General features: G+C 47.1%; 1 protein-coding gene across 10 annotated transcripts in view; it reads left to right on the forward strand.

The window, feature by feature from the left end:
* The window catches only part of PALM2AKAP2 (PALM2 and AKAP2 fusion), a 441,240-nt gene that overhangs the window by 383,606 nt on the left and 31,471 nt on the right, over positions 1-26,163 (forward strand). For 8 of the 10 annotated variants that reach the window (XM_081803345.1, XM_081803346.1, XM_081803348.1 and 5 more), the window contains one exon: positions 23,660-26,057. In XM_081803345.1, coding sequence (XP_081659471.1) covers positions 23,660-26,057 — 2,398 coding nt within the window. Of the gene's footprint in view, positions 1-13,442; positions 13,692-23,548; positions 23,573-23,659; positions 26,058-26,163 lie in introns of those variants that run through there. The other 2 variants (XM_081803352.1, XM_081803354.1) reach the window with 2 other exon arrangements.

A 26,163-nucleotide genomic window follows, 5' to 3' on the forward strand; every position in this document is an offset into this window, starting at 1 on the left:
TCCCAGGTGCACAGCAAGATAGGAGACCAGTAGAGAGAGAGAAGAGCAACCAGGAGTGGATCGGAGAGGGTTGGTAGACAAAGGCTTGTGTTGCTTTGTGTGTGTGCACCAGCGTATGTGTGCATCAACATCCATCAACAGTCCAGAAATTGGATTGCCATTCAGTTCTCAAACAAATGGCTTGTTTACGAAACTGAAAGCTGCTATCTCCTGTAGGAAATACTCAATTCCAGCAGTTACCCCGAGGGTTATAGAGCCTCCCTCTCTCCAGTCTGCTTTGCGAGGTTCCCAAACAATGCTTTGATGTGCAAGGCTCTCCTAATGGAAGATAAGTCATCAATTAACCCAACTGGAAGGTTAAGCTGAAAGCAGACTTTTCAAGGAAGGGATTATCTCCAAGTTAACCACTGATGGATGTTATCTATCTGGGATATACTCTTATGGAAAGGCTTAATCTCCACCTAGACAGAGTGTAAGGAGGGTGCAGAAGTATTCTAGTTATTTGGTTTGTTTTGAAAGTCACTCTAGAAATTGGATCTTCGGTCACTTGAGCCTGGGATGGAGATGACCATAGTTTCCTTTCCAAATAAGTTACCATTTGAATTCCTTCAAGAATTGGTCCTAATACTATTAAATTGCTCCGGTTTTTGTTTTTATTTTTTTACAAAAAGTGAGCAGAACTATCTATTTTTATGAGTATTTTTTATAAGAGTATTAGCAATATTGGGAATTTAAGCACAATGCAGATGAAGCAAATCGGTAATTGTGTGCTTGAGATTTGCAAGTCAAAATAAGTTTTTTTTATTTTGACTTTCAAATATCTTAAAATATTGACAAACTCTAGTGCTAATTTATATACAGCTTTTCAGGAAAATATAAATTGCATAAATTGAGCTAATTTCACTGTTACTTTTTTTAGGGTGCCTTCTGTTTTCTAGTATGCATAGGAAACCAAAACGGGGCTATTAAAATATATATTGTCAAAAATATAGAAAGTAGAATTGGGTAATTATTCCACCACCCTACTACAATCAATAATTTATTTTCTTCTAGTCTTTTTTCCCTTATGTTTGCTACAAAATGTAATCCATCTACCTGGATTCTATTTCCTACTTCCTCAGCCTCATAGAATGTTTCAGAAATTATGCCCCATGTTCCTTAATGTCCTTAATGGGTACAGAGTTTCTTTTGAGGGGGGATAAAAAATTTTAGAAATAGTGTTAATGGTTGCATTACATTGTGAATGTAATTAATGTCACCATACTGTACACTTAAAATGATAAAAGAAAAAGGCAACTTTTATGTATTTTATATATATATATGTATTTTATATATATGAATTTTATATATATATGTATTTTATATATATATGTATTTTATATATATGTATTTTATATGTATATATATATATGTTTTCCCACTGTTAAAAAAAACAAAGTTCAACTGAGTAAATTTGAGGTTCTCACTGGCTTTATTAAACAATTCCTGAAATAGGCACCATCCCATCTAACAAGTAGAGGGGAACTCCAAGGAGGTGTATAAAACGGAAGGCTTTTATAGGAAGGAGGCTGAAGGGGCAAGAAAGTTTTTAGCAAAAGAGAAGACAGCATTAGCATTATTCCAGGCAAGCTCACTTTCCCTTAGGGAGAAGGGCTGGGGGTCATATTAGGTAGATGACCTCATCTTCCTTTGGGGGGCAATGGAGAGAGCCCATGTGACAGATGATCTCATTGATGCTTATCAGAAAATTCCAGATTGACAGGTTAAGATTTCTGGGGGAGATTGAAACTGCAATTAGTTTGGGTATTAAGCCCTGGTTTGGTGACTTGGCCTGGCTCAAGTGATGCCATTTGGGGCCTCTGGTTTTCTTTTTAACACCACATTGAAAAAAGGTATATAAAAGCTGTGACCCCACATTGTTTGCCTTTTTTTTTTTTTTTTTTCCTTTTTTGAGAAGTAGAGCACTGATAGATTTCAGAGTTAACGCTGGGAGAAAATGTTAGTGTGGGGTTTATTTTCTACGAGATTCAAAAACCAAAACTTTTTAATACTATTTAGTCTTTGAAATAAGCCTAAAATTTAAGAGGAGAATTTTCAGCAGTGGAGTGGCATGTTATTAAAACTTCAGAAACAGGGCACCTGGGTGGCTCAGTCGGTTAAGCAGCTGCCTTCGGCTCAGGTCATGATCCTGGAGTCCCAGGATCGAGTCCGCATCGGGCTCCCTGTTCAGCAGGGAGTGTGCCTCTCCCTCTGCCCCCACCCCCCATGCTCTCTCTTGTTCTCTCTCTCTTTCAAATAAATAAATAAAATCTTTAAAAAAAATAAAATAAAACTTCAGAAACCTCAGAGACATCATGTTTCAGGCTGAGGTCATTAAAGCCCCTCCAGGAACACAACAGCCTCCTCGAGACGTCCTCCTCCCCTGGGAAGGAGGGTAGCCATGATGGATGATGGCCCTTGACTGAAAATGACAGATGAATAACTTTTCCAACTAAATTTCCAGCTCCCCAACAGAAGGGAGGCCAAACCCTGCCCTCAGGGAGTTTCAACAATAACTGGGTAAGTCCTCGAGAAGGACGTCCAGATATGACAGAGCAATTCATTCTGCTGGGGTGTTGCTCAGGGAGTTTCAACAATAACTGGGTAAGTCCTCGAGAAGGACGTCCAGGTATGACAGAGCAATTCATTCTGCTGGGGTGTTGCTGTACCAGGAGACGTCGCGGGGAAGCAGGTTTGACCTGGGCCCTGCAGAAAAGCTGAGTGAGAGAGAGGGGGCACCAGTGAGGAAAACAGATCAGATTTGGAAAGGGTAGCAGGCCCTTAATTCCAGATTCAGGAGTGTCTTTAAAAAAAAAATAGTCCAAGTGACATTTATTGAGGGCCTCATCTGGGGACCATCTCTTGCTTCTTTTAGTTCTTTCTACAGCCCCCGAGTCAGGGCTTCGGGAGTTATAGACCCTCAGGAAATGTCTGTGCTACACTTTGGTGGTGGGAAGGAAGATCCAGAGCAAAACCACAGTGGTATCACTGATCTCAAGCATCCATTGGGGTGACCAGGGTTCAGATCACAGACTGGTGCGTCTTTCTAGACCACACACCTGACTTCCTTTGCTCCTGGGACATCTGGTCCCAGACATGGTGGATGTGGTGCATGTATGTTCCTGAATCCTTAAATATTGCAAAGATGGATCCAGGCTTACAAAAACAGGGGCAAGCTGGATATGTGAATCTAATTGGGATCAAGGTGTTAAACATCTCATACTCTCTCAAGGTATTGTTTTGTGTTCATATCCCCACTTTGAAATTCACTGGCCCAATACTTTGTTAAATATGAACTCGTGAAATCAAGAGTGATCTTAAAGTCGGGGCGCCTGGGTGGCTCAGTTGGTTAAGCGACTGCCTTCAGCTCAGGTCATGATCCTGGAGTCCTGGGATCGAGTCCCACATTGGGCTCCCTGCTTAGCAGGGAGTCTGCTTCTCCCTCTGACCCTCCTCCCTCTCGTGCTCTCTCTCATTCTCTCTCTCGCAAAAAAAATAAAAATAAAAAAAAAAATTTAAAAAAAAAAAAAAAAGAGTGATCTTAAAGAATGTTTTCCATGACAAGTTCAACCACGGTACTGACAAGAAAATGCACCAACTTACTTGTTTCGGCACCACACCGTGACACTGAGGGAGGCTGACTTAGTGGGGAGCCGGCAAACCCCTTATTAGTGCTGCACTCTTTGCAGGTAAAGTCTTGCCCCTTCCTTTTTCCATTCCCCTAATGGCCAAACACCTTGCCAAGCTGACATGCCGGAGTTTTAAGCATCTGTGCCAGTTCTGAGTTTCCATGTCATCACCGATGCAGGGAGTGTGGCTTGGGGTTATTTCTTCACTTTGCATAGGAGGTGCTCAGAAAATCTAAGGGGAAAAAAATGGGAGACTCAGCGTTTTAGAACACAACAAAGCAACATTGTGGCACAAGCCAACCTTTTGGTTCCAGCATCTCACAGCTTGAGATGTTTGTTGATTGTGTTCCTGAGCCATTGAAGTCCCCACCTGCATTCCTGGCCCCTGTTATTTCCTGTTCTTGGATCCCTACCTTCTGTCCTCTTTTTTGGGGAGGCGTCCACATCCGGAATGGACTGGCTTCTCTGGGCTCCCTGCTCTTGTGGCCCAAACTGTGTACAAGACAAACAGACATTCTTTGGGAGTGGCCAGACACTATCTAGAGAATTCCAACCATTCAGCTGAAGAGAAAGTCACTCACCTAGAGCATTTAGAGGAGAACTCCAGGCATCTCAAATAGGGGCAGATGGCAGACACAACCTTTTAAGACTACCATCCAATTTTGCCTCAGGTCATGACCTCAGAGTCGTGAGATCAAGCCCCGCATCAGGCTCCATGCTTAGCAGGGAGTCTGCTTGAGATTCTCCCTCTCCCTCTCCTTCTGCCCCTCCCTCCCCCACTCGTGCCCTCTCTCTCTCTCTCTCAAATAAATAAATCTTTTTTTTTTTTAAAGATTTTATTTATTTATTTGACAGAGAGAGACACAGCGAGAGAGGGAACACAAGCAGGGGGAGTGGGAGAGGGAGAAGCAGACTCCCTGCCGAGCAGGGAGCCCGATGTGGGGCTCGATCCCAGGACCCTGGGATCATGACCAGAGCCGAAGGCAGACGCTTAATGACTGAGCCACTCACGCGCCCTTCAAATAAATAAATCTTAAAAAAAAAAAAAAAAAGACTACCATCCAAGATACAGCTAAGAGCTCAAAGTGAATTTTCCATTCGGTGAGCCAAGGCACATCATGTGTCTTGGGAAGGCAAAAAGGATGTCAACATTTGATTTTTTGTTGTGGACTTTGAAGAGCTGCATAAGCCAGGGCTTAGATCTCAACTCTGTCACTTACTTGCTTTGCGTCCTTGGGCAAAATTCTTCAACTCTGAGCTCATTGTCTTCGCCTGAAAAATAGAAATTATACCCTATTTCAGGGTATTGTTGTGTGGATTTATTGAGATAACGTATGCAAAGGGCATAGTAAATTGCCTACACATTGTAATGTCCAGTTAATAATTGTGACCCTTGTCATCCCTATCATTTTTACTTCCCATAAAGGAAACCGGCACACGACTAAGCCAGAAGGCACACAGAAGAAGAGTTCTAGGATCCAGTTAGAGTAGGTGGTAAAGTAGACAAGGAATCCCGGAGCTAATCTTCCTTGTTTGATAAGCCTCTAGTCTAGATTGTCCCAACTTCTGATTCCAAATCTTAGTGAGACAAGGTCATAGTTCATTGTTCTTAGACAGGCGGCCTAGCTTCAATCCTTGCTTCACTATTTACTGCTCAGTGTCTTGAGGCAAATCACTTAAAACTCTGGATCTCAGTTTCTGTAGCTGTATGATTAGAGATGTCAGGGGTCCTGGCCTCAGAGGCTGGTTTTGAGGAATAAATGTGACTGTGCATTGAAATCATTTAATGGCAATGGCTAGCATCTCATAAATGCTTATCATAAGGCTATGACCACTTGATCATCAACCTCACCCAATACCTTCAAGATCGGTAGGGCCCTGTCTTCCTTCTCCAGTTTCACAGGGTGCATCCCATGGCCAGCTTTGAGACTCTGAAGCTTCAGTCTTTGCAAATCGGCTTCCGTGGGCAATGGTACCCACATGTGCTTCTGTTCCGGGTAGGCAGTTGGTAAGCCTGAGTATGCCCTTATTCCACAGCTATCCCTTTGCTCTTCCTGTTTGGTCCGCAAATTTTAAAAAGTGCCAACGCCATGAGGCCACTCACCTCTGACAAAGCTTGAAAAATTCTGTTACTGGCTTGCTGCCAACACAGAAAGCCAGAATGAACTGCCTTGTGTGGCCACCTTACCTTGTCCCTGTCATGGAACCAGCTGCCTTCACATGCTGTCTCTTAGGGAATCTTTACAACAGCCTCAGAAGGTTGGTGTGTTGGTTTCTTATTGCTGCTGTAACAAATTACCACAAAATTAGTGGATAAAAACAATAGAAATATATTCTCTCACAGTTCAGGAGGCCAGAAGTCTGAAATCAAGGATGGCGGCGTTGGTTTTCTCTGGAAACTATGAGGGAGAATCTGTTTCATGCCTTTCTCCTAGCTTCCGGTGGTTGCCAGCAAGCCTTGGCACTCCTTGGCTTGTGGATGAATCACTCCAGTTTCCACCCCGTCTTCTTATGGAGTTTTCCTTCTTTGTGTATATCTCTGTGTGTTTTTTCCTCTTATAAGGATACCAGCCATTGGATTGAGGGCCCACCCTAATCCACTCTACAGCATTTTAACTAACTATGTCTGCAAAGACCCTGTTTCCAAATAAGGTCACATTCTGAGGTTACAAGTAGACTTGAATTTTGTTTTTTTGTTTTTTGGTTTTTTTTAAGATTTTATTTATTTATTTGACAGAGAGAGCACGAGAGCACAAGCTGGGGGAACAGTAGGAGGGTGAGGGAGAAGCAGGCTCCCCGCCAAGCAGGGAGCCCGATGCGGGGCTCGATCCCAGGACGCTGGGACCATGACCTAAGCCGAAGGCAGATGCTTAACCATCTGAGCCACCCAGGCGCCCCTAGACTTGAATTTTGGAGGGAACACTATTCAACCCACTACAGTAATTATGCCCATTTAACAGATGAGGATCCTGAGCTTTACCAGAGGAGCAAATCCTTTGTGTAAGCATCATGCAGTCCGCTTGTGACACCAGACAATTCAAACCCTGACCGCCTTTTCTCTAAGACTCATGTTCTTCCCGCTGGATCACCTTACTGCACATAAATAAATGGAGAATAAAATAAGGCTCTAAAAATCATGGCAGCAAAATGGTCAGCAGCAGTCAGCTACTAGATCAAAGAGGGCCTCTGGGGGGTGAACAGGATGAAGCAGAATCTGCAAGTGAATGGTATCCCCCTTTCTTGTTGCTGGTTCTCAGACTTTATCCTGTTGGCATAATCAGCATAACTTGTTGGCTCTCAACCACAGTGCTCTGCTCCTGGGATTCCATGGCCGGGCAGAGAGATTCCTCATAAATGAGACATGAGGTAGTTGTCGGGTTCTGTTGGCATTGAGCAAAAGGAAAGAACACATTTCTTAGTGTGAAGCCAAATACTCTCCTGCAGCTCTCTTGCACCCCATCTTACTGCTGGCTTATGCTTATCTTGCATCCCCTAGGAGGATGGAGAAATTCCATGCTTTCCTTCTCCCGCAGAGGTTCCTTCCTGGCATTTGGAGCCACAAAGGCAGTGGACGGAAGCAGGTGACTGGCCCTCGGCTGCCTCCAGAGCTCAGCTGCCCAGACTTTTACCAGAACGTGGTCCCGCAGAGCTGGCCCAGGGCAGGATTGAGGGGCCCGAAGGGAATGATCCATGCGCTCACCCTCGTTCTGGCTAAAGCACAGGACAGAACCAGGATCAGGTCCTCAAAGTCTAGGGCAAGCTCACCTTGGCTTAAATTACAAATGCCACTCTGGTACCAGCCTCGGAATCCTGTGTCTTCAAGGGCATCACTTTGCCACATGAGGTGGGAGTCAAAAATTGGGGTGGGCCTGGCTTCAGCCTTCCTTGCCCTTTGGCTGCCCTCCATACCTTGCTCTTCTTCAGCAGACCAATGTCCCCAGCACCTGTCCTGATCCAGAATTGCCACTAAGTCCTGGCACAGCAGGACCCTCACACTGACCATCTGGAGTTTTCTTTTGCTGCCAGAGAGCACAGAGTTGGGTGGATCGGGGGTCTGTTTGCTACCCAGTCCGCCTTCACCTGTGGCTTTGCGACTTTGAAGAAACTGAAGAAAACTGAGTAGCAGTATATAGTGATACAAATAACTACGATGATGAAACCCGTTCTGTGAGTGGGGGTCCAAACCTTCTAGAGCCTTCCAGCAGTTCCCTTGCAATTCACAGGTAGCTGATTCAATAGGACCAAACCTTTCTCCTGTTGGTAGGTGGTAGATGCTTCTGTTGAGTTTTCTTGGAGTTCACCAGGTATTTCATTTTAAAAGTACCTCTTGATTGTTGTGTTTTCCTTTCTTCTCCAGACTTGTGAGCATAGTCGTGGGGAGGTACAGGCATTCGGCTGGGAAGAGCTTGTGGGTGAATCTACTACAGGACTCAGCTCCAGGCTTAGTCCTCTTGCTGCCCGAGGGCTGAGACCTGGGGGACGGATAGACGGGAATCCTGAAGCAGAAATGGCACTTGGGTCCAGGGCCCAGTGTTCGGGATTGCCCCAGTGTGGTTACTGCCCGTCTCTAAGCTGCTCAGCATTCACTTTCGACATTAATAAGAGATGAGATGGTTTTGCTTACAGATTACCAGATTTGCCAAACCCTAAATGTTTTTTTTTCCCCAAATATTATTTTTAAAACTTGACTCAAAGCTTTAAAATACTTTACTAGAACAAAAAATTGATTTAAATTCACTGTGTGTGTGTGTGTGTGTCCACCAATCTGTCTGTCTTACAGGGGAGGTTACTAGATGGACTCGCCTGCACATTTAAGTTGAATGGAGAAAGAAAACCCAACTATTGTTTAGAATAATAGATAAAGTCAGCCTCCAAGTTTTGTTCTCTACCACCTGATCAGACCTTCGGAAATTTTTCAATGGGGTTTTCCTATGACATATCTTGTCTGTGACATAGTTCATGGCATTCTATGACATTCGACTTCCCAAGAGGAATTTGGTTACTCACATAGCGTTACACAACTTTTCTGGGAATGGGAAGCTCATGGAAGGAAAATGTCCATATATAACAGGAGTCAATTACTTATCTTTGATGGAAAAGGAAGATTATATTATCATAAGATGTACAGAGAGACACTGCTCCTAAAAGTATAATGGATCACAGCAAGAAAGCACAACTTCCTCGGGGGCAGGCTGCATTTTGATGCACATTTGCTCATCATGGCTGAGTAAAGGCTTTAGTATTCATTGTAGAGATAGAAAATGGAATTTAGGAGGTACTGCAATACCTATCAAGTAGATAAGACTTGGTCTGTTTTTTGTTTTGTTTTGTTTTGTTAGAACACATGCCCGCACCGTGGTGGGGGATGGGCAGAGGGAGAGAGAATTTGAAGCAGATTCCAATGAGCATGGAGCCCAGTGTGGGGCTTGATCCCACAACCCTGAGATCATGACCTGAGCCAAAACCAAGAGTCGGATGCTTAACCGACTGAGCCACCCAGATGCCCCTCCTAAAGCCTTTCTAAGCAAAGTCCCTGTTCTGTTCTCATCTCAACAGTTTTCCCTCAATAAATTAAGGATGGGTATGTCTTCGTTTCTCACACTTAACCCCAATTAGAGATTCCTTTGGGTAACTTTTAAATTGTCAATATTCCCATCAAATTCACATTTAAGTGCAAATGGCTTGGAAGACTGGCTCCATGCTAAGGTGTGAAGTCATGTGGAGCTGAGACTTTGAGGAGGACCTATCTGAATGGTAGTTGGGGAAAGGGTAGCCATGGCCATTTAGAAAGGACATCTGGAGGTGCCGAGACCCAGGCTTCCTTCGGTATGTGCCTTGCATTGGACCTTGGAGCAGTTTGAAAAGCCGCAAACCTCCAGCTCCCTTCCGTCCTGGGCAGCATGTAGAGGGAGCTTTCCCAGTGCCGACCTCTCCCCTCCTCTCTGCTTTGCAATGCCTTGCGGCAGGCTGGGTGTTACCATTTCTAAAGCCAGCCTCTCTCCACATTGCCTGCTTCCATCTGGTTCCTCCTGATCTCAGCAAATCTACTTTGGAACATTCTGTCACACTAAGGTATATGCACAGGATGGCTACATTTAGCAGAATAAACTCCTTCAACCAAAGGAGTGAAGTTCCGACAAGGGGAATGTCTAAGACAGCTGAGTTCTGGCCGGGAATCCTTGCAGTCTCTCTTGGCACAAGTATCAAGCAGTTTCAAAGGCTGAGGCTTGCTCTCAGCTCTGCTCCCATTTGCCGGCTGGCTCTTGGCCCTGCTCCCATTTGCTGGCTTGCTCTCAGCCCTGCGCCCCTTTGCCGGCTTGCTCTCAGCTCTGCCCTCATTGTTACTGGCTCAGAACTACCTAGCACTTCCTTTTTGCCCAAGGTTCACCCTGGCATCACAGAACCACAGAGATTAGGAGCAGAACGGAAGTGAATTTTGAGGGTTCACCTGGTTTAGGTGTCCCATTTCTCAGACCAGAAAACTGAGACCCAGAAAATAAATACGGCTTTCCCAAAGTCATGTAGCAGCAGGTGCATGGTTTCAGAGACCGCCTATTTCTGCCTTGCATTTGCTGTCCCTTTTGATCCTGTGCATACTTCCTGGGTTCCCTCCTGAGCTGCCCACTGTGGCTTCCAGGGCAGAACCCTACTCTGTGGGTGGGAGTCGTGGATTCTAGCCAGAGATCTGTTCTTGACCAGCTGTGTCACCCTAGGGAAGACTCCGCTTCGCAGGCTGGGGCCTGCCCCTCTGTGGAATGAGTGAGAAACTCTACCTTGCTTTTGGTGGAGGAATAGAGAAGCTATGTAAGTAAGGGTGTGTGACACAGATTGGCACCCAGCAGGTGTGCAAAAGATACTTGCTGAATGGCGGGCTTAAGAGCATCCATTGCCTTTAGACCCCCCGTGCTGGCTGCTCGCCAATTGCCCTCCGCTTCCCAGCCACCCGGGACCAAATTTCAACATGGCTTCATTTCCCCCAGAGCCAGACGCCCTCAGAGACTGAACGGAAGATCAGGTTACAGCACAGGAGAATTCAACCAGCAGTCCGATGTGTTTTCGTCAATTCGGGAAAACCACCCCAAGCTCTGAGGCTGTGCTGAGCGGAGGGGGAGGGGGAGGGGGGAGCAGCGGTGAGGCGTGCACACTGGATTTAGTCTGCTCAGTCCTGACAGGAGGGCCACTGCTGTCAAAGGCAGGGCGGCTCGGGGTATGCTTTTGCCGTCTACATTGACCTCGCTGGTTTAATTTCGCCCTCTGCCTCCGAGTATAAACCAGTTTTCCTAAACTCCACCCTATTTTTGCAACCAGAAGGAGGGTGTGTGTGTGTGTGTCTGTGTGTGTGTGCATAAGTGTACGTGTGTGTGCACAATTGTGAGTGCCTGAGTGTACATACATGTGTACGTGTGTGTGTGTGTGTTCCCAGGGCTACCATAACTGCCATAACAAAGTACCAGAAACTGGGCGGCTTGAACAACAGAAATGTACTATCTCACAGTCCTTTTCTCCTGTGTCTTCACATTGTCTTGTTTCTAGGTGTTTCTCTGCGCCTAAGTCTCTTTTTATAAGGTCACTAGTATTGGGTTAACGACCATGTAACTTGACTACCTCTTTAAGACCCTATCTCCAGATAAGGTCACGTTTTGAGGTACTGTATGTTTGGACTTACACATATGAAGTTGGGTTTCAACCCATAACAGTGAGCGTGTGCATGTGTGTGCATGCATGTATGTGCATGCGTGTAGTGAACTATAACATCTCAGACTCCAGTCAGAAACATGCCTACTAATTATGAGGCGCCTGGCTGGCTCAGCTGGTAGAGTATGAGACTCTTCGTCTTGGGGTTGTAAGTTCGAGCCCCACATTGGATGCAGAGATTACTTAAAAATAAAATCTTAAAAAAAAAAAAAAGAAGCCAGCCACTATTTAAATAATAGTACCTTTTTTTTTTCTTTTTTAGTTTATTTATTTTTTAAAGTTTGTTTATTTATACTTTTGGTGATCTCTACATCCAACGTGGAGCTCCAACTCCCAACCCCAAGATCAAAAGTCACATGCTCCCCTGACAAAGCCAGCCAGGTGTGCCTTAGATAATAGTACTTTAAGAGCACATATTGTTTTCTCTTTTGTGAACAGGGAAGTTTTAAAACGATTATCTATCTATCTATCTATCTATCTATCTATCTATCTATCTATCTATCTATCTATCTATATATATGTATATATGCCTCCTCATAGAAGCAGGGGAGCTGGTGTGATTATGTAGAAAGTCCTAGGACCACTCTTGCCTCTCGGCTTGAAAACACCTCTTCATTGAAGGCCCTGTTTGTCACTCTTGAGCAGAGCAATGCCACCTTTGGTGTGTGATTTCCCCACCTCATGCTCCTTTAGACTGTTAAGTAGCATCTTGAAATGCCTCTGGCTAAACTACAGAACATTCCAGTTATTCCAAAGGGCACATAAATTCAGAGTTTCCATAGCACTCCCTGGTGACTTGGTATCACCAAGTTAGCCCTTGAGAAAACCCTGGATTTTTCTAAATAAATGTCAGAATATTAAAAATGTCACGTAGATATTGGAAAGAGTTGTCAAGTATGGTATACCTTAAGCTTCCTTTTCAAAAGGGCCTGCCTGGGCTCCCTCTACTCCGATTATTCTTTCCTGGACTTGTATTCTCGGGAGGGTCCCAGGAGGTCAGCTTTGCTGGCCAAACTGCAGACCGCTGGGCAGTCCTGCCACCAGCTTTGGGCTGCTCGGCTGCTTCACCAGGAGGAACTGCTCCCAAACTGACCATGAACTTCTGGCTGTGCAGGACCATGCCTGGCATTTTCCCTCCTCTCCCTGTGTACTGTAAATACCCATTCTCTCTGTCTTCTCCAGAATGAGTTCTTCATGGCCCTGCGGGGACCTGAATTCCGACTGACTTTCTAGTCAGCCGGACACTGAGTTATGCCAAGTTTTTCTAGGTCAACCCAAAGTTGGGGGCCAGGTGGGTGGAACCAGGGGGCAGTGTTGGGGGCTACTCTGAATATACCTGGGCAGGCTGACCTACATCAATTCCCTTATTAGCCTTAGCGTGTAGTGCTGGGGGTCTGATTCTGTGGCCGAGAGTGGGGGATGTTTGGGACACTCGTGTCTACCCAAGGCATGTAGAGATCTGTTTTCTTGGTTGTTGCTGTTCTTTGGTGGCAGAGGATAGTGGTGAGCTCTGAGAAAGCGGGGCCACTTGCCCTGGACATTCCCTGAAGTTACAGCAGTCATCCCAGACTTCAGATTCCTCTGTCCCACTTCAGCGTGAGACATCATGTAACCCTTTAAGCTAGATCTTCCAAAGACCATTAGAGGACATAGAAAGTGTTTGTGAGATAATACAAAGTTAAAAAATGTTGGCTACAAAACGGCATGTACTGTCTGGTCTCCACACTATTAAATACATATTTCTACAAAGGAGACTAAGTGGAATGCAATAAAATAGGAACTGTTTTCCTCTGTGTGGAAGGGAGAGGAATAATTTTTATTTTCCAAGTTTTCAATGGTGAGCACTTACTACTTCATAGACACACATGCCCATAGATCTGTTAGATCTATCTCGACCATTTTACGGGATCTTCGGGATCTTTCAGATTTTTCGCTACCTCAGCATCACCAGGATATTATTAATCCCCTGCTTGCCCAAGGCCCATCCGTGACTTTCCATGGAGGCAGTGGTAACTGGTTCCTATCAACCACTGCGGAGCCCCGAGCCCCGGCCCTCTCTGAGCACCCCGCCGGCCTGAGCTGCCTGGGGACGGCCCTTGCCCTCCAGGCTGGGCCACTAGGGAGGGGCTGGGCCTCTTTGAAGGAGGTTAAAGTCCTTCTTTGTGTGAATGGCCTTTTAGGGAGCAGAGGGAGGGGCAGCTGTGACATCATAGTCTTCAGTCAGGAGGCTCGGAAGGAATTTGTCCAACTTGAGGCAGTGCGCAGGAATCTGTCTGGAAAAAGAGGCAGTTCTGACTGGGGACGTTTGAGACATACACTGTGGGCAGGGTAAGCCGAGTCTGCTGACCTCTCTGACTGTCCTTTCCCTTCTAATCTGAAAGGAGTGGGTTCCTTTCCCAGGCCAGTCTTGGTGGAGGGGGCCTCGGAGTGGGGACCGAGCAGGGCTGAGCTCTAGAGTCCTTTCCTGCCGGAGGGAGGGAGACGGGGCAGCTGAGCTCTGAGTGGCGACTTGCTTCTCTTTGAAACCTCATCAAACTCCCCGCTTTCGAGTTAGAGGGCGAGGAGGAAGCACAGCCCCAGCCATGCAGTGCACGCCAAGATTCACAAGTCCTCTGTGGCAGATGAGGCCGTGAAGGCGGGGCGTGCATGTGTCTGTCCTTGTCCAGAACAGAAGCAAGTGACCCAGCGATTCTGGTAGCTGGTTTTCTAGTGATCGCCTTGTATTTAGTTAGTCCCTAACGAGGCCGTGCTGTGGGCCCTGCCACATTCATGGAGTGACTTGGGGCTTCATGGGAATGTGCGTGCCTGTCCCCTGTAGGAGCCAGGGGGGTGGGAAGAGAAGCTCCGCAGCTCTGTTCCTACGTAGAGTGTCATCTGTGGACAAGGGGTTAATCTCAGAAGCATCTGGCACTGTTTCCTCTTTGCTCCTGGCTCTCAGCCTCAACATCGTGGGTTTGTGCTGGGTCCACAGTGGTGCTCAGCTTTTGCTCTCTGCTGTTAGTGGTTGGCCAGGCAAGAACCCAAGATCCTGAACTATTTTAAAACCAAGAGGGACACAGCTGAGTTATAAAGAACTAAAGCTAGCCCTGTGTTTGCTTTCAGCAGAATTAGTTACCCTAGAAATTTCTGCCTGCCGGAGCAGCCAAAGTTCCCTCTGGGGCCTTGATCTTGGTTTATTCTGGAGGTGGGGACTGCCCTGTAAAAATCACCTCCTGGTGAAAAAGGCTTTTGGGGAGAAGAGCATCTGAGGACTCCTTGACAGAGCACGGAGTTTGTTACATTGAGGAGGAAGTGAACCTTGACCTTCTTGGAGCAGAAGGGAGGCCTCTCTCCTGAGTTAGGAGCAATCCTGAAGCCTCCCCTACCATTCTCAGTCACTCCTGTAGGGAATGGATCTCCACGCAGCTGAAAGAAGCAAGCCTTTCACCAGTGGCTATAGAAAAGGAAACGGCTTCCTCCCTCCCTCCAATCCCCCTGCCTGCCGCGTCCCGCCCCCCACATCTTCAGTTGCTTTCATGGAAAGCCCAAGTTATAAATGTGTTAATCAAACAACACCTTGACATTTTCCAGATGTGTAGCCTGACATCTGAGCCGGTCGGTGACTTTGCGGCTGGGTGAAGGGGATGCTATTAATAGGGCAGGCTGTGGTCCTGGGGAGACTCCATTATGTTATAAAGGGACCACTTTCCTTGAACAGAAGCGTGAGCCAAGACATCCTTTGTCCCCAACGAAGGGAGTTTCCAGAGTATTTTCATCTCCTCTTCAAGCCTGTGTCTGTACCCTAAGCCAGAGAGAATTGCTTAGTGGTGATGCCTTGGCAGTTCTCAGAAAGAAAGGCTGGGCCTGCGGGAGCAGGAACATCTTTTTAGAGCTGTCCCAGTCGCATTTGGCCGTAATGCGTCATGGCAGGCAGTCCGAGAGCCGTTGTGAGTGTTCGCTCCCTTTATCGGGGGTCACAGCATTAACCCTGAGCCCGCCCGCCCTAAATTTAGCCTGCCACTGCCCAGGAGAGCTTAGGGGCTTTAAGTCTGGCCTGTTTCCATCAACCAGGAAGGGGTCCTTCTCGGGGAGTGGTAAGGCTTCTGGCTTCCCATAATCAACACAGGCCCCTGGTCCTCCAGGCCGGAAGGAGCTCTGCGAGGGGGCGGAAGACGAAAGGCTGCCTGGGCCTGGAATGTGCCCCGGGTGATGGCCTCTCCCCTCCGCTTCCTGGCCCAGAGGCCCAAAGCCAAACCAAGGAAGGAAGCAAGGCGTCCTCAGACGTTCCCATTCTCTGTTCCCTCACAGCAGTGGGTGGAAGGGGCCCACTCAAAGTCCCCGTACTTTCTCCGGCCGGCCCCGAGCCTGCCATCTTCAGCAGGGAGGGCCCGAGGAGCTGCACGCCAGCAGCTGAGGAACTCGGGTGCTCTCAGCTTTCTCCACAAACTCTTTCTAGCCAGCCCAGTTTGTGCTGTTGAACAGGGCTGGGATTTTCTTTCCACTGAGCACTTCCTCTGCCTGGTGCTTTTTGCTCTCTTTATGGGAACTGGAACTCTCTCCCTCCAAGGCCGCGCACTCCTTGCTGCTGAGTAGGGGCCACCTCAGAGCGCAGGGGGCCCCCCCCACCCCCAGCCCGTGGCCCCAGCCCAGGGCTTGCCACTCTGTAGGTACTCAGGGCATGCTTATCCTTGCACTTTGACCTCCCTCGGCCCCTGGGCTCCCCTCCCACACCCCTGGGGTTCCCTCAGCCTGGGGAGTCCTCTGCCCCAGATCTCCAGCCCATAGCTCCACCCCGGTGCCTCCAAGTCGGATCAAGTTCAGGAGACTCATGTGGGCACCTTGCAGGTGTCTTGGCAGGCTCCCTTACCCGGGATGCATCCCCTCCTTCCATTTACCTTTGTGACAGAAACTATAGCCAGGAAGTGGAGTCCTGTAAGAAGCATTCTAGATGGTTCCACTACACAGACCACAGAACCAGTGCTCTGCCGTGACAGCTGTCGTGTCCTGTGTAATCAGAACTCGACTTAGGTGAGAGAGAGAAAGAGGGTAAGAAAGGAAAACGGAGATGCTCTCTGGTTGCACAGCTATGCGGAAGTTTTATTTTATAGCCACGCCTCTGTTCCTAGGCCAAGAATGAGTTTGTATTTTTGGTGGAACTTAAAAATAACTGGATTAAAGGATCAGGTCACCTAGTATCTGGGGAAGAGTGTTTCTAATTTGACTATCATGGCCTTTGTAGGAAGTAAGCTGGGTTATTCAGAGTAGAAAGCTGGTGGTGCAGCGGGCGCCTGAGGTGTGAGTGATTTGGGTCACACTGTGCATTTAGGCTAGGAGCCCGGGAGGTCACAGCTGGTAACAGGCGGTGTCAAGAGGTAACAGCCTGAGGGTGGTGGGGAAGCTGTGAACACAACCAGCCTTGAAAGCGGAGTGGAAGCTTCAGCTTCTTGCTTGCCCTTGTAAAAAAGGATACCTTCCCGGGGCGCCTGGGTGGCTCAGTCGTTAAGCGTCTGCCTTCGGCTCAGGTCATGATCCCAGGGTCCTGGGATCGAGTCCCACATCGGGCTCCCTCCTCGGCGGGAAGCCTGCTCTCCCTCTCCCACTCCCGCTGCTTGTGTTCCTGCTCTCGCTATCTCTGTCTCTGTCAAATAAATAAATAAATAAATCTTTAAAAAAAAAAAAAAGGATACCTTCCCGGTGTCCCCCTGGGCCCAGACAGATCTGCTAAGGAAAACGTACCTCTTGCAAGTTCTTTCTGCTCACCATGCGCCCAGCCACTGACCCAGATACCGTGGGAAGAAAGAGCACACTGCCGTCCATCACCCAGCGGGGCAGGTGTCAGGACCCTGAGGTGTTTTCTGTGCAAATTAAAAACGGTCTTCTAGAATCTTACCTGTGCTGTTGGGAAGGAGTTGCAGCTTTAATGTGTGGTGTCCATTGCAATGCCTGGGATGTGGGATCTTAATCTTTTGCCCCTGGATTGTTGCTGGAGGAAGCGGAGGACTCTCCTTTAGAGGCCAGCCAGCTCGAAAGGTAAAATTCCCAGACTGAGCAGGAAGTCAGTACCCTCATTTCTAACTGGAGGGCCCTGTGGGTAGAGCAGAAGGTAGGAAGTGGAAACTCAGTCTCCAGGAAGTCTGTCTCTGTTCTGTTCTGGATAAAGATGGGAGAGGGGTCTCTGACTTCTGGAGCCAAATTATGAGTCTCACATCACTTCTAGAGATACAAGTGTGCAAAATGCCGACCAGAAAGCCAAGTAGATACTCTTTAATAAAAACTATTCACCCTTCTTAACCTCTCCCTAGGCATTTTGGAAGCCTGCTGTCACTGAGAATACTTTTTGAGGTATGGGGAGAGACTGAAGAACTGGCCTTCAAATCCTGGCTGTGCCACTTCCTAGTCAGGTGATCTTGGGAAAAATCTTTCTCTAAACCTCACGTTCTAAAGTTCTAAAACGAAAGTAGAAAACTCTGCCTTTCCTGCACGCCAAAGGGCTCTGTTACCAGTATCAGCTGGGAGTGTGTATGCATGTGCACTGTGAACACAGTGTGTCCGCAGTGAAAGGGGGTGTGGTTCTTGACTGTCCATTCAACTGCATCCTCAGATTTTGACTTTTAGAGACAGGAGACAATTATTTTATGCAGTTATTCTGTTTATTGCAGCAGCAAATGCATCTTCCAGTTGCGCTCAGCTTTAGCTAAAATTAACTTTTGAGGACCTGGGGTAGGAAAAGATTAGGGAGGTTAGGTCTGACTTTTAGCCTTGCTGGGCCTTTCCCCTCTAAATGCCTCATGTTGATTTCCTCTCAAAATCAAAGCTTCATCATCACCCCCCCACTCCTCCTCCAAGAAAGTCAACCAGCTCCCAGAGAGAATTTAATATTGGTCATTTACACTTCAGTGTAAAATTGCTTAATAATAAGGAACATTTGCATTAAACACTTTGCAGTTTACATAGTACTTTTTTTTTTAAAGATTTATTTGTTTATTTGAGAGAGCGAGAATGAGAGAGAGAGAGAGTACATTACGGGTGGAGGGTTAGAGGGAGAAGCAGGCTCCTCGCTGAGCAGGGAGCCCGTTCCGGACTCGATCCAGGGACTCCAGGATCATGACCTGAGCCGAAGGCAGTCGCTTAACCAACTGAGCCACCCAGGCGCCCCTACATAGGACTTTTTAAAAACATTTATTTACTTATTTTATTTGAGAGAGTGCGTGCGCGCGCGCGCCCGCGCACACACACACGCACACATGAGGTGGGGGATGAGCAGAGGGAGAGAGAGGATCTCAAGCAGACTCCCTGCCAAGCGCAGAGCCCGACACAGGCTTGATCTCACAACCCTGAGATCATGACCTGAGCCGAAATCAAGTGGGACGATTAACTGACTGAGCCACTCACACCCCACTATGTAGTACTTTTAAACACATTATCTAATCAAATTCCTAAAACAGATTTGAAAGATCTTGGTATGAGTCCTGCTTACAAAGGAGTTCTATTCTTCCAAGAGGAGTCCCATGATTGTCTTGCATAGGGTCTGGCAGAACTTTCACAGGAGACACGGGCCCCCTTGTTGTAAATTAACCCATATAATTTGCTTTGCATAACTATTAAACGCGGTTTTGTAAATAGTGGCAGCTTGAGACACAACCGGGCTACCAGGTTATAATAAAAGCAGGTCTTGGACCAAGTTCTGGCACTCATACAGATAGTTATTAAATAAACCTTTGCAAAAGTAGGCATAAAACCTACTGTCTTTAACCTCAAAGAAACCTCAGCTCCGGAAGATTCTAGACGCTCCCAACCTCACTTTGCATGAAGATAGATGTGGCAGTTTTAAAAAGGCAGGATTCCCTTGCTGTATAGTAGTTGTTTAACAACCAAAGTCCTCTGAACCAAAGGCTGCGGAAAGGGCTGTTTGGTTTTCGGGCTCCATCACCATCCCTAAGGGTATACAAGCCATGGTGCTCACTCTGTTGTAAATCCTATTCAGGAAAGGCCAGAGAACATCTCTAATCCGCAAATTTGAACTCCACCAATTTCACCGATTTCTAACGTTTATTATGCTAATTGACAAGCCACTAATTTCACTGATGAAAACCCATTTCTCACCTTAATTATGCCAATTAGCTAAGCCTCAGGGGGCCGTGGGAGTTAAAGAGCGCTAGCCCACCCAGGAAGGACGCCACCTACAGAGCCTGGAATTTCTGATTAGATCCTGGTTGACCACTCTCGGAGTGTATATTCCCAGTTAGGACGGCTGTCTGTCCCTGAATAGAATTTAAACTAATTCAGACACACACAGCTGTATTATATTGTCTCTGTCCACATATTTTAAAGTAAATAGTAGACATCCTGACTGGCTATTAGCTATTCCAGGAAGCCAGTAGGTTGGCAGGTAATACGCGTCATGCAGTTAGGGCTCCACCTGGAGGGTTAGCAGGGGGAATCCAAGGATTTCCCTTCGGTCTCTTAGCACCCTTTCAAAATCCAGTTTGGTGGTTCTTTTTTTTTTTTTTTTTTAAGTAAGCTCTACGCCCAGTGTGGGGCTTGAACTCAGGACCCCAGGCCCCAAGATCAAGAGTTGTATGCTCTACATACTGAGGTAGCCAGGCACCCCTGATGGTTCATTTATATCTTTTTTTTTTTTGCATTGGGGCATGGTTTATTTCAGAAAGGACTTTCCAGTTCATTTAATGAATGTGCATTTTATCCGAATCAGGAATCAGGTTCATCTTATCTGAAGCATGGAGAAAATTCTAGTCTTTCTAATCTTCAAAGGGAGCAATGAGCATTTGTTGGTTTAAGCAAAACATCATTTAATGACACCAAGCCCAGATTCCTGCCAAATTCGTGCTGTGGACTTTCCGGCTCACTTCCATTTACCTGGTGTACTTACTGGTGGCTTTGATTGCATCAGGCCCTCTTTCAGGAAGGTAAATTCATCCTGTTGAGAATAGAACTCAGGAATTTGCTCTTTTGTTATAATTGTTGCCTAACTTTGTTTACAAAAACTCAGGACCTCTGATGCCTGATGGTGAATCAGTAATGCAGCGTTATCTCTTTCATTACTTCTACCCTGATTAGAGCGTAGAGCTGCTACTCCCTGAAGTAGATGGAACGTAGTATCAAGAAAAATTTCCTGAATTTGTGGAAAGAAGTGGGAGGAGCCCCGTTGTAAGTAACAGGAAGCAGAGAGAGCCGTTTCCTGTTTATACCCTCCAGTGTCTCAATTTTTTAAACAAATGTATTGGAAAGGAATCGTCTCAAATTACACTGGGACTCCAAACTCTGACTTTTATCCAGTAATTAGCATTTTTAAAATCTCGGTTTGACACATCATAGAAGGCATTCAAGGAACGAGACTCATCATATCTGATTCAAAGAGCTAATGGTAGTTTTTTTTTGGACACGGCAAAAATGTATTGTCAGATGCTGTTCTCAGACTTTTAAAATTTTGAATTGGAACACTTGCTACTTCAGAAAATATGCCTTGGAAAGACTTGGTAGAAGTTTTAAGTTCTAAAAGAGAAAAAAGGCTGATAGGGCATCTGCTTGTCCATCACCCAACACTTGACCTGAAGCACCCAGGAGAAAGAGACAAGGTGCTCATGGGCCGTGCTGTGGAGGTGGACTCAGGACCTCCTGTCTCTGTGATTAGCAACAGGAGATCACTGTAGGCAAGTTTTTCACTCCTCCTGACCAGAGTAAATAAACTCCAAAATAGACTTACGGCTTCCTAGGAAGTCCAATTTTTGTTAAGAAAAAAATGTTGTCTCCTGGAGCTTATGGTTGCTGCTAATCTCATTATGACCCTACAAAACAAGCTTCCTGCGTGTTTAATGAATGGATGAATGACTAAATGAAGTATAGAATGAATTATTTGCCTTTTAGCTTCCTTTACTGTTACATTGCCCTCTTTCCTCTTATGTCAACTGAAGTATTTTATGTTTCAGGAGGGCAGTGATTTTCAACCATAATTCAGTTCCAACAGCTTCCTACCATTTTCTTACCTTTTTCCCCCAAACCAAAAAGGATATAAGAAAAGCTCTACTTATTCCCATAAAGAATGTTAGCAGTAAGTCATTGGCCAAATGAAGCCGGAGTGGGAGGGTCACAGATAATCTGACTCTCACAGTAGCAGTGCCTCGTATCTCTTTTTGTTGGTCTGTTTATTCCAGTAATAGCTTTCCATGGAGTGGGCTAATTTTGACCTAGGTTTATTTGAAATTGAATGGCAGCCTGTAAGTTTCAGGCATTCAAATTTTCTGTAATTCTTAATGACCTGGAAGTCACTGGCAATTGCCTTACCAAAAGGAAGTCTAGTTAATGTTTTTAAAAGGCAGTAAAAACGTCTTTGAGTTCATTCTAAAGATAAAAGAACACTAGTTAATGATGGTAAAAAAATAAAATAAAGATATTAGTGTTATAAATATTAATGGTATTAAAGTACCAGAGTTGGACAAAGACCAGAGCTAGACAGGAAGGTCATCCAAGACCAGAAAGTGTTGACAAAGGAATAGTTGTTATTGTTGCCTATGACTGAAGAAGGAACATATATTACCTGATTGGATTAAGTCTAGAGGGGAATGTAAACAATGCAGAGTGAAGGAAACCTCTAGTTCATGGAGAACCTTCTAGTTCATGGAAAACCATGAGAATTTTTCAGCATTCTGACAGCAGTACAGAGCACATAGGGTGAATTCCCATGTCGTTCTAGGTCTCATGAACAAATCTGTAATTATGCACCTTCCTTGGAGGGATTCTGAAACGAATCCCCCGAGAATCATCCTAAGGTGGTGTTTTTACATTATGTTCTAAGATTTTCAAATCGTTTATTATGGACACAAATGAAAACGATGCCATCTTGCAGTTTTGCGTGGAAGTATGTCAATAATATGAGGCACACTATGGACTTGAGAGAGGAAGACAAACTTGACCAAGGTGTCCGTGAAATCCTTGAGGAACACTCACTAATTAACCTCACAATTTTTTTTTCAAAGGTTTTATTTATTTTTTGACAGAGAGAGAGACAGTGAGAAAGGGAACGCAAGCAGGGGGAGTGGAAGAGGGAGAAGCAGGCTTCCCGCGGAGCAGGAAACCCGATGTGGGGCCCGATCCCAGGACCCCAGGATCACGACCCAAGCCGAAGGCAGACGCTTAATGACTGAGCCACCCAGGCGCCCCTAAAGCTCACAATTTACCACTCAATTATCTGAGATAAACCAGACTCCTTGGGTATGAAAAAAGATATCATCCTAGAATTTGAAAATTAATTTTACTAATGCCAAATAACAAAATTACATGGGATTGGTAATTGGTGGGAAAGTAGGATTTATTTCAAAACATTAAGAAGATGTGGTTTTTCTTTTTTAACAGTAAGATTGGAACTATCACATAGAGAGCATTTTAGGAACCAGAGAGGAGCCACTCGTCACTAACTTTTCAAAGCAACCCTCACTCCTTAACCTAAGGAGTATTGTTTTGATGTAGTCCCAGAGAACAGAACTGTGCACTCAGTGGCTTTGGTTATGGTGTTTATGCACATGCTGAATTAAGAGCCATAGTGATGGGGCACTGTAGCTGTTAAGTGGCCTTGGAAGGAATCTACTGTTTTCCAGTATTTTATTTTGGAAAAATTTTCCAAGAAGTTTCTTGTCTCCAGAATAACTGCATTACATCTGGCAGAGAATCATGTTTTCAAGAATTGCTCATGCAAAGGGACCATCTTATTATAGTTGGGGACACACAAATAGTCCTATTACATTTCTGCAATAGTAGTAGTAATTCTGGTATAATTGCTATATAATCTCTTCTACTTTAGAAGATATTTGAACAGTGTCTTCAAATGATCTGAATCTTAATTTACATTGAGATTTATTAATTTTTTTAAATTTATTTGGGAGAGAGAGAGCATGGGAGGGGAGAGGGTCAGAGGGAGAAGCAGACTCCCCGCTGAGCAGGGAGCCTGTTGCGGGACTCAATCCCCGGACTCCAGGATCATGACCTGAGCCGAAGGCAGTCGCTTAACCAACTGAGCCACCCAGGCGCCCCTACGTTGAAATTTAAAAATGGGATTAGCATTTATGGAAAGTTCTCCGGACACCCAGTAAACAAAACAGAATCTGTAACATGGAGAGGTTTAGGTATGAATCACCACAGCAAAATGAATACGTGAAGAATTACCAGAGGGAAATCTCAGGTCCGAAGAACTTGTCATCGTTTCAGTTTTCCTTCCAGTGAGTTACCAACTAATTTCTCAGGGTTCACCTCCAAAAGAGATTTATTAGTATCTAACTCTGACTTTGGTTGTCTCTTTATTCCAGAAGCCTCCCCAGCTTTCTGAGGATGATATCCGGCTAAAAAACCAGCGAGACAAAGGCAGTGCCAACCCCTCGGAGCCTGCAACCAGCTCCCTTCCCCCAGATCACAAAAACATGGAAATTGAGGTCTCTGTTGCGGAATGTAAAAGTGTTCCCGGAATCACCTGTACCCCACATTCCATGGACCACTCCTCCCCTTTCTACTCACCCCCCCACAATGGCCTCCTGGGTGATCACCATGAAGCTCTGGATAAGGATGTGGCCAGAGAGATCCGCTATCTAGACGAGGTGCTGGAGGCCAGCTGCTGTGATTCTGCTGTGGACGGAACTTACAACGGTACATCGTCCCCGGAGCCGGGTGCAGCCATCGTGGGGGGTGGCCCAAGCCCACCCGGCCACGCAGCCGTCCAGCCGGACCCCCCAGAGAGGGCAGCAGGTAGACAGGCCCCTCCTCACACTGAGCTCAGTACCAGCTACTCTGAGGCCATGGCAGAGGGCGGAAAAGCCAATGGCCACTCCCCCGCCCAGCCCCGAGATCTGCTGGGGGACAGCCTGCAGGCCCCCGCGAGCCCCAGCTCCTCCACCAGCTCGCGGTGCTCGGGCCGCGACGGGGAGCTCACGCTCACCACGCTGAAGAAGGCGGCCAAGTTTGAGCTGCGTGCCTTCCACGAGGACAAGAAGCCCTCCAAGCTCTTTGAGGACGACGAGAATGAGAAGGAACAGTACTGTGTCAGGAAAGTGAGGCCTTCGGAAGAGATGCTGGAGCTGGAAAAGGAAAGGAGAGAGCTCATCCGGAGTCAGGCGGTGAAGAAGAATCCTGGCATTGCGGCAAAATGGTGGAATCCTCCCCAGGCCAAAACCACGGAGGAGCAGCTGGACGAGGAGTCTCTGGAGTCGCACAAGAAGTACAAGGAGCGCAAGGAGAGAAGAGCGCAGCGGGAGCAAGGGCCGACGCCGCAGCAGCCCCTCCCCCCGCAGCTGTGCGCGGCCCCTGCCGCCGCGAGCGAGCACGCCGGCGCGAGCGAGCACGCAAAGGAGGACATCGTCACCGAGCAGATAGACTTCTCCGCCGCGCGCAAGCAGTTCCAGCTCATGGAGAGTTCCAGGCCAACAGTGGCCAAGGGCCAGAGTACACCCAGGCTCTTCTCTATCAAGCCCTTTTACAGGCCTCTAGGGTCAGTCAACTCAGACAAGCCACCGACCATCTCGAGACCAGCTTCCATCGGGGGGCCACCGGAAGACGGGGGTGCATCAGCGGCCAAGGGGCAGAAAGCCAGCTGTGCCCTGGAGAGCCAGTCTTCGGGGGGAAGCCAGGGCAGCACGGCTCCTCAGGGGAAGGAAGGGCCCTACAATGAGACTTCCAAACGCGGGCCCTTATCCAAACTGTGGGCAGAGGACGGGGAGTTTACCAGTGCCCGGGCCGTCCTCACTGTGGTCAAGGATGACGACCCTGGGATCTTGGATCAGTTTTCCAGGTCAGTCAATGTCTCTCTGACCCAAGAGGAGCTTGACTCTGGTTTGGATGAACTGTCAGTGAGGTCCCAGGATACCACCGTCCTGGAGACCCTGTCCAATGATTTTAGCATGGACAACATCAGTGACAGCGGGGCATCCAATGAGACCACCAATGCCCTCCAGGAAAACTCACTGGCCGATTTTTCTCTGCCCCAGACTCCGCAAACTGACAACCCTTCCGAGGGCCGGGCAGAAGGCGTCTCCAAGTCATTTAGTGATCACGGTTTCTATTCCCCTTCGTCCACACTGGGAGACTCGCCCTCGGTTGATGACCCCTTGGAATATCAGGCTGGTCTCCTGGTGCAGAATGCCATTCAACAAGCCATAGCCGAGCAAGTGGATAGAGCCGTGTCCGAAACCAGCCAGGGTGGGACAGAGCAGCAGGGACCTGGAGCAACTCTAGAGGAAGCCGGAACTGGGGCTCCCGGCTCAGAGAAGCCTCAGAGCACATTTGAGCCACCCCAGGTGTCCTCTCCTGTTCAGGAGAAAAGGGAGGTGTTACCAAAGATTCTGCCTGCCGAAGACAGGGCACTCAGGGAAAGGGGGCCCTCCCAGCCGACGCCTGCAGTGCAGCCCAGTGGCCCGGTAAACATGGAGGAGACCAGGCCCGAAGGGAGCTATTTCAGCAAGTACTCGGAGGCAGCTGAGCTGAGAAGCACAGCCTCGCTCCTGGCCACTCAGGAGTCCGATGTGATGGTTGGACCCTTCAAGCTGAGGTCCAGGAAGCAGCGGACTTTGTCCATGATCGAGGAAGAGATCCGAGCAGCCCAGGAAAGGGAAGAGGAGCTGAAGAGGCAGAGACAAGTCTTGCAGAGTACCCAGAGCCCCAGGGCAAAGAACGCCCCGTCGCTGCCCTCCCGAACATCATGCTACAAAACCGCGCCAGGTAAGCCAACCGCGCGCCAAAGACAGATGCTGTGGACAGAAAGGGTGACTCCAGCTTACGTGAGTCTTTGTGGAGCCTCCTCTGTGTGTGGCTAGGATTAGTAGCC

Source organism: Leptonychotes weddellii, chromosome 14 (genome assembly GCF_054177405.1).
Source record: "Leptonychotes weddellii isolate Sample4059 chromosome 14, ASM5417740v2, whole genome shotgun sequence".
NCBI classification, from domain to species: domain Eukaryota; kingdom Metazoa; phylum Chordata; class Mammalia; order Carnivora; family Phocidae; genus Leptonychotes; species Leptonychotes weddellii.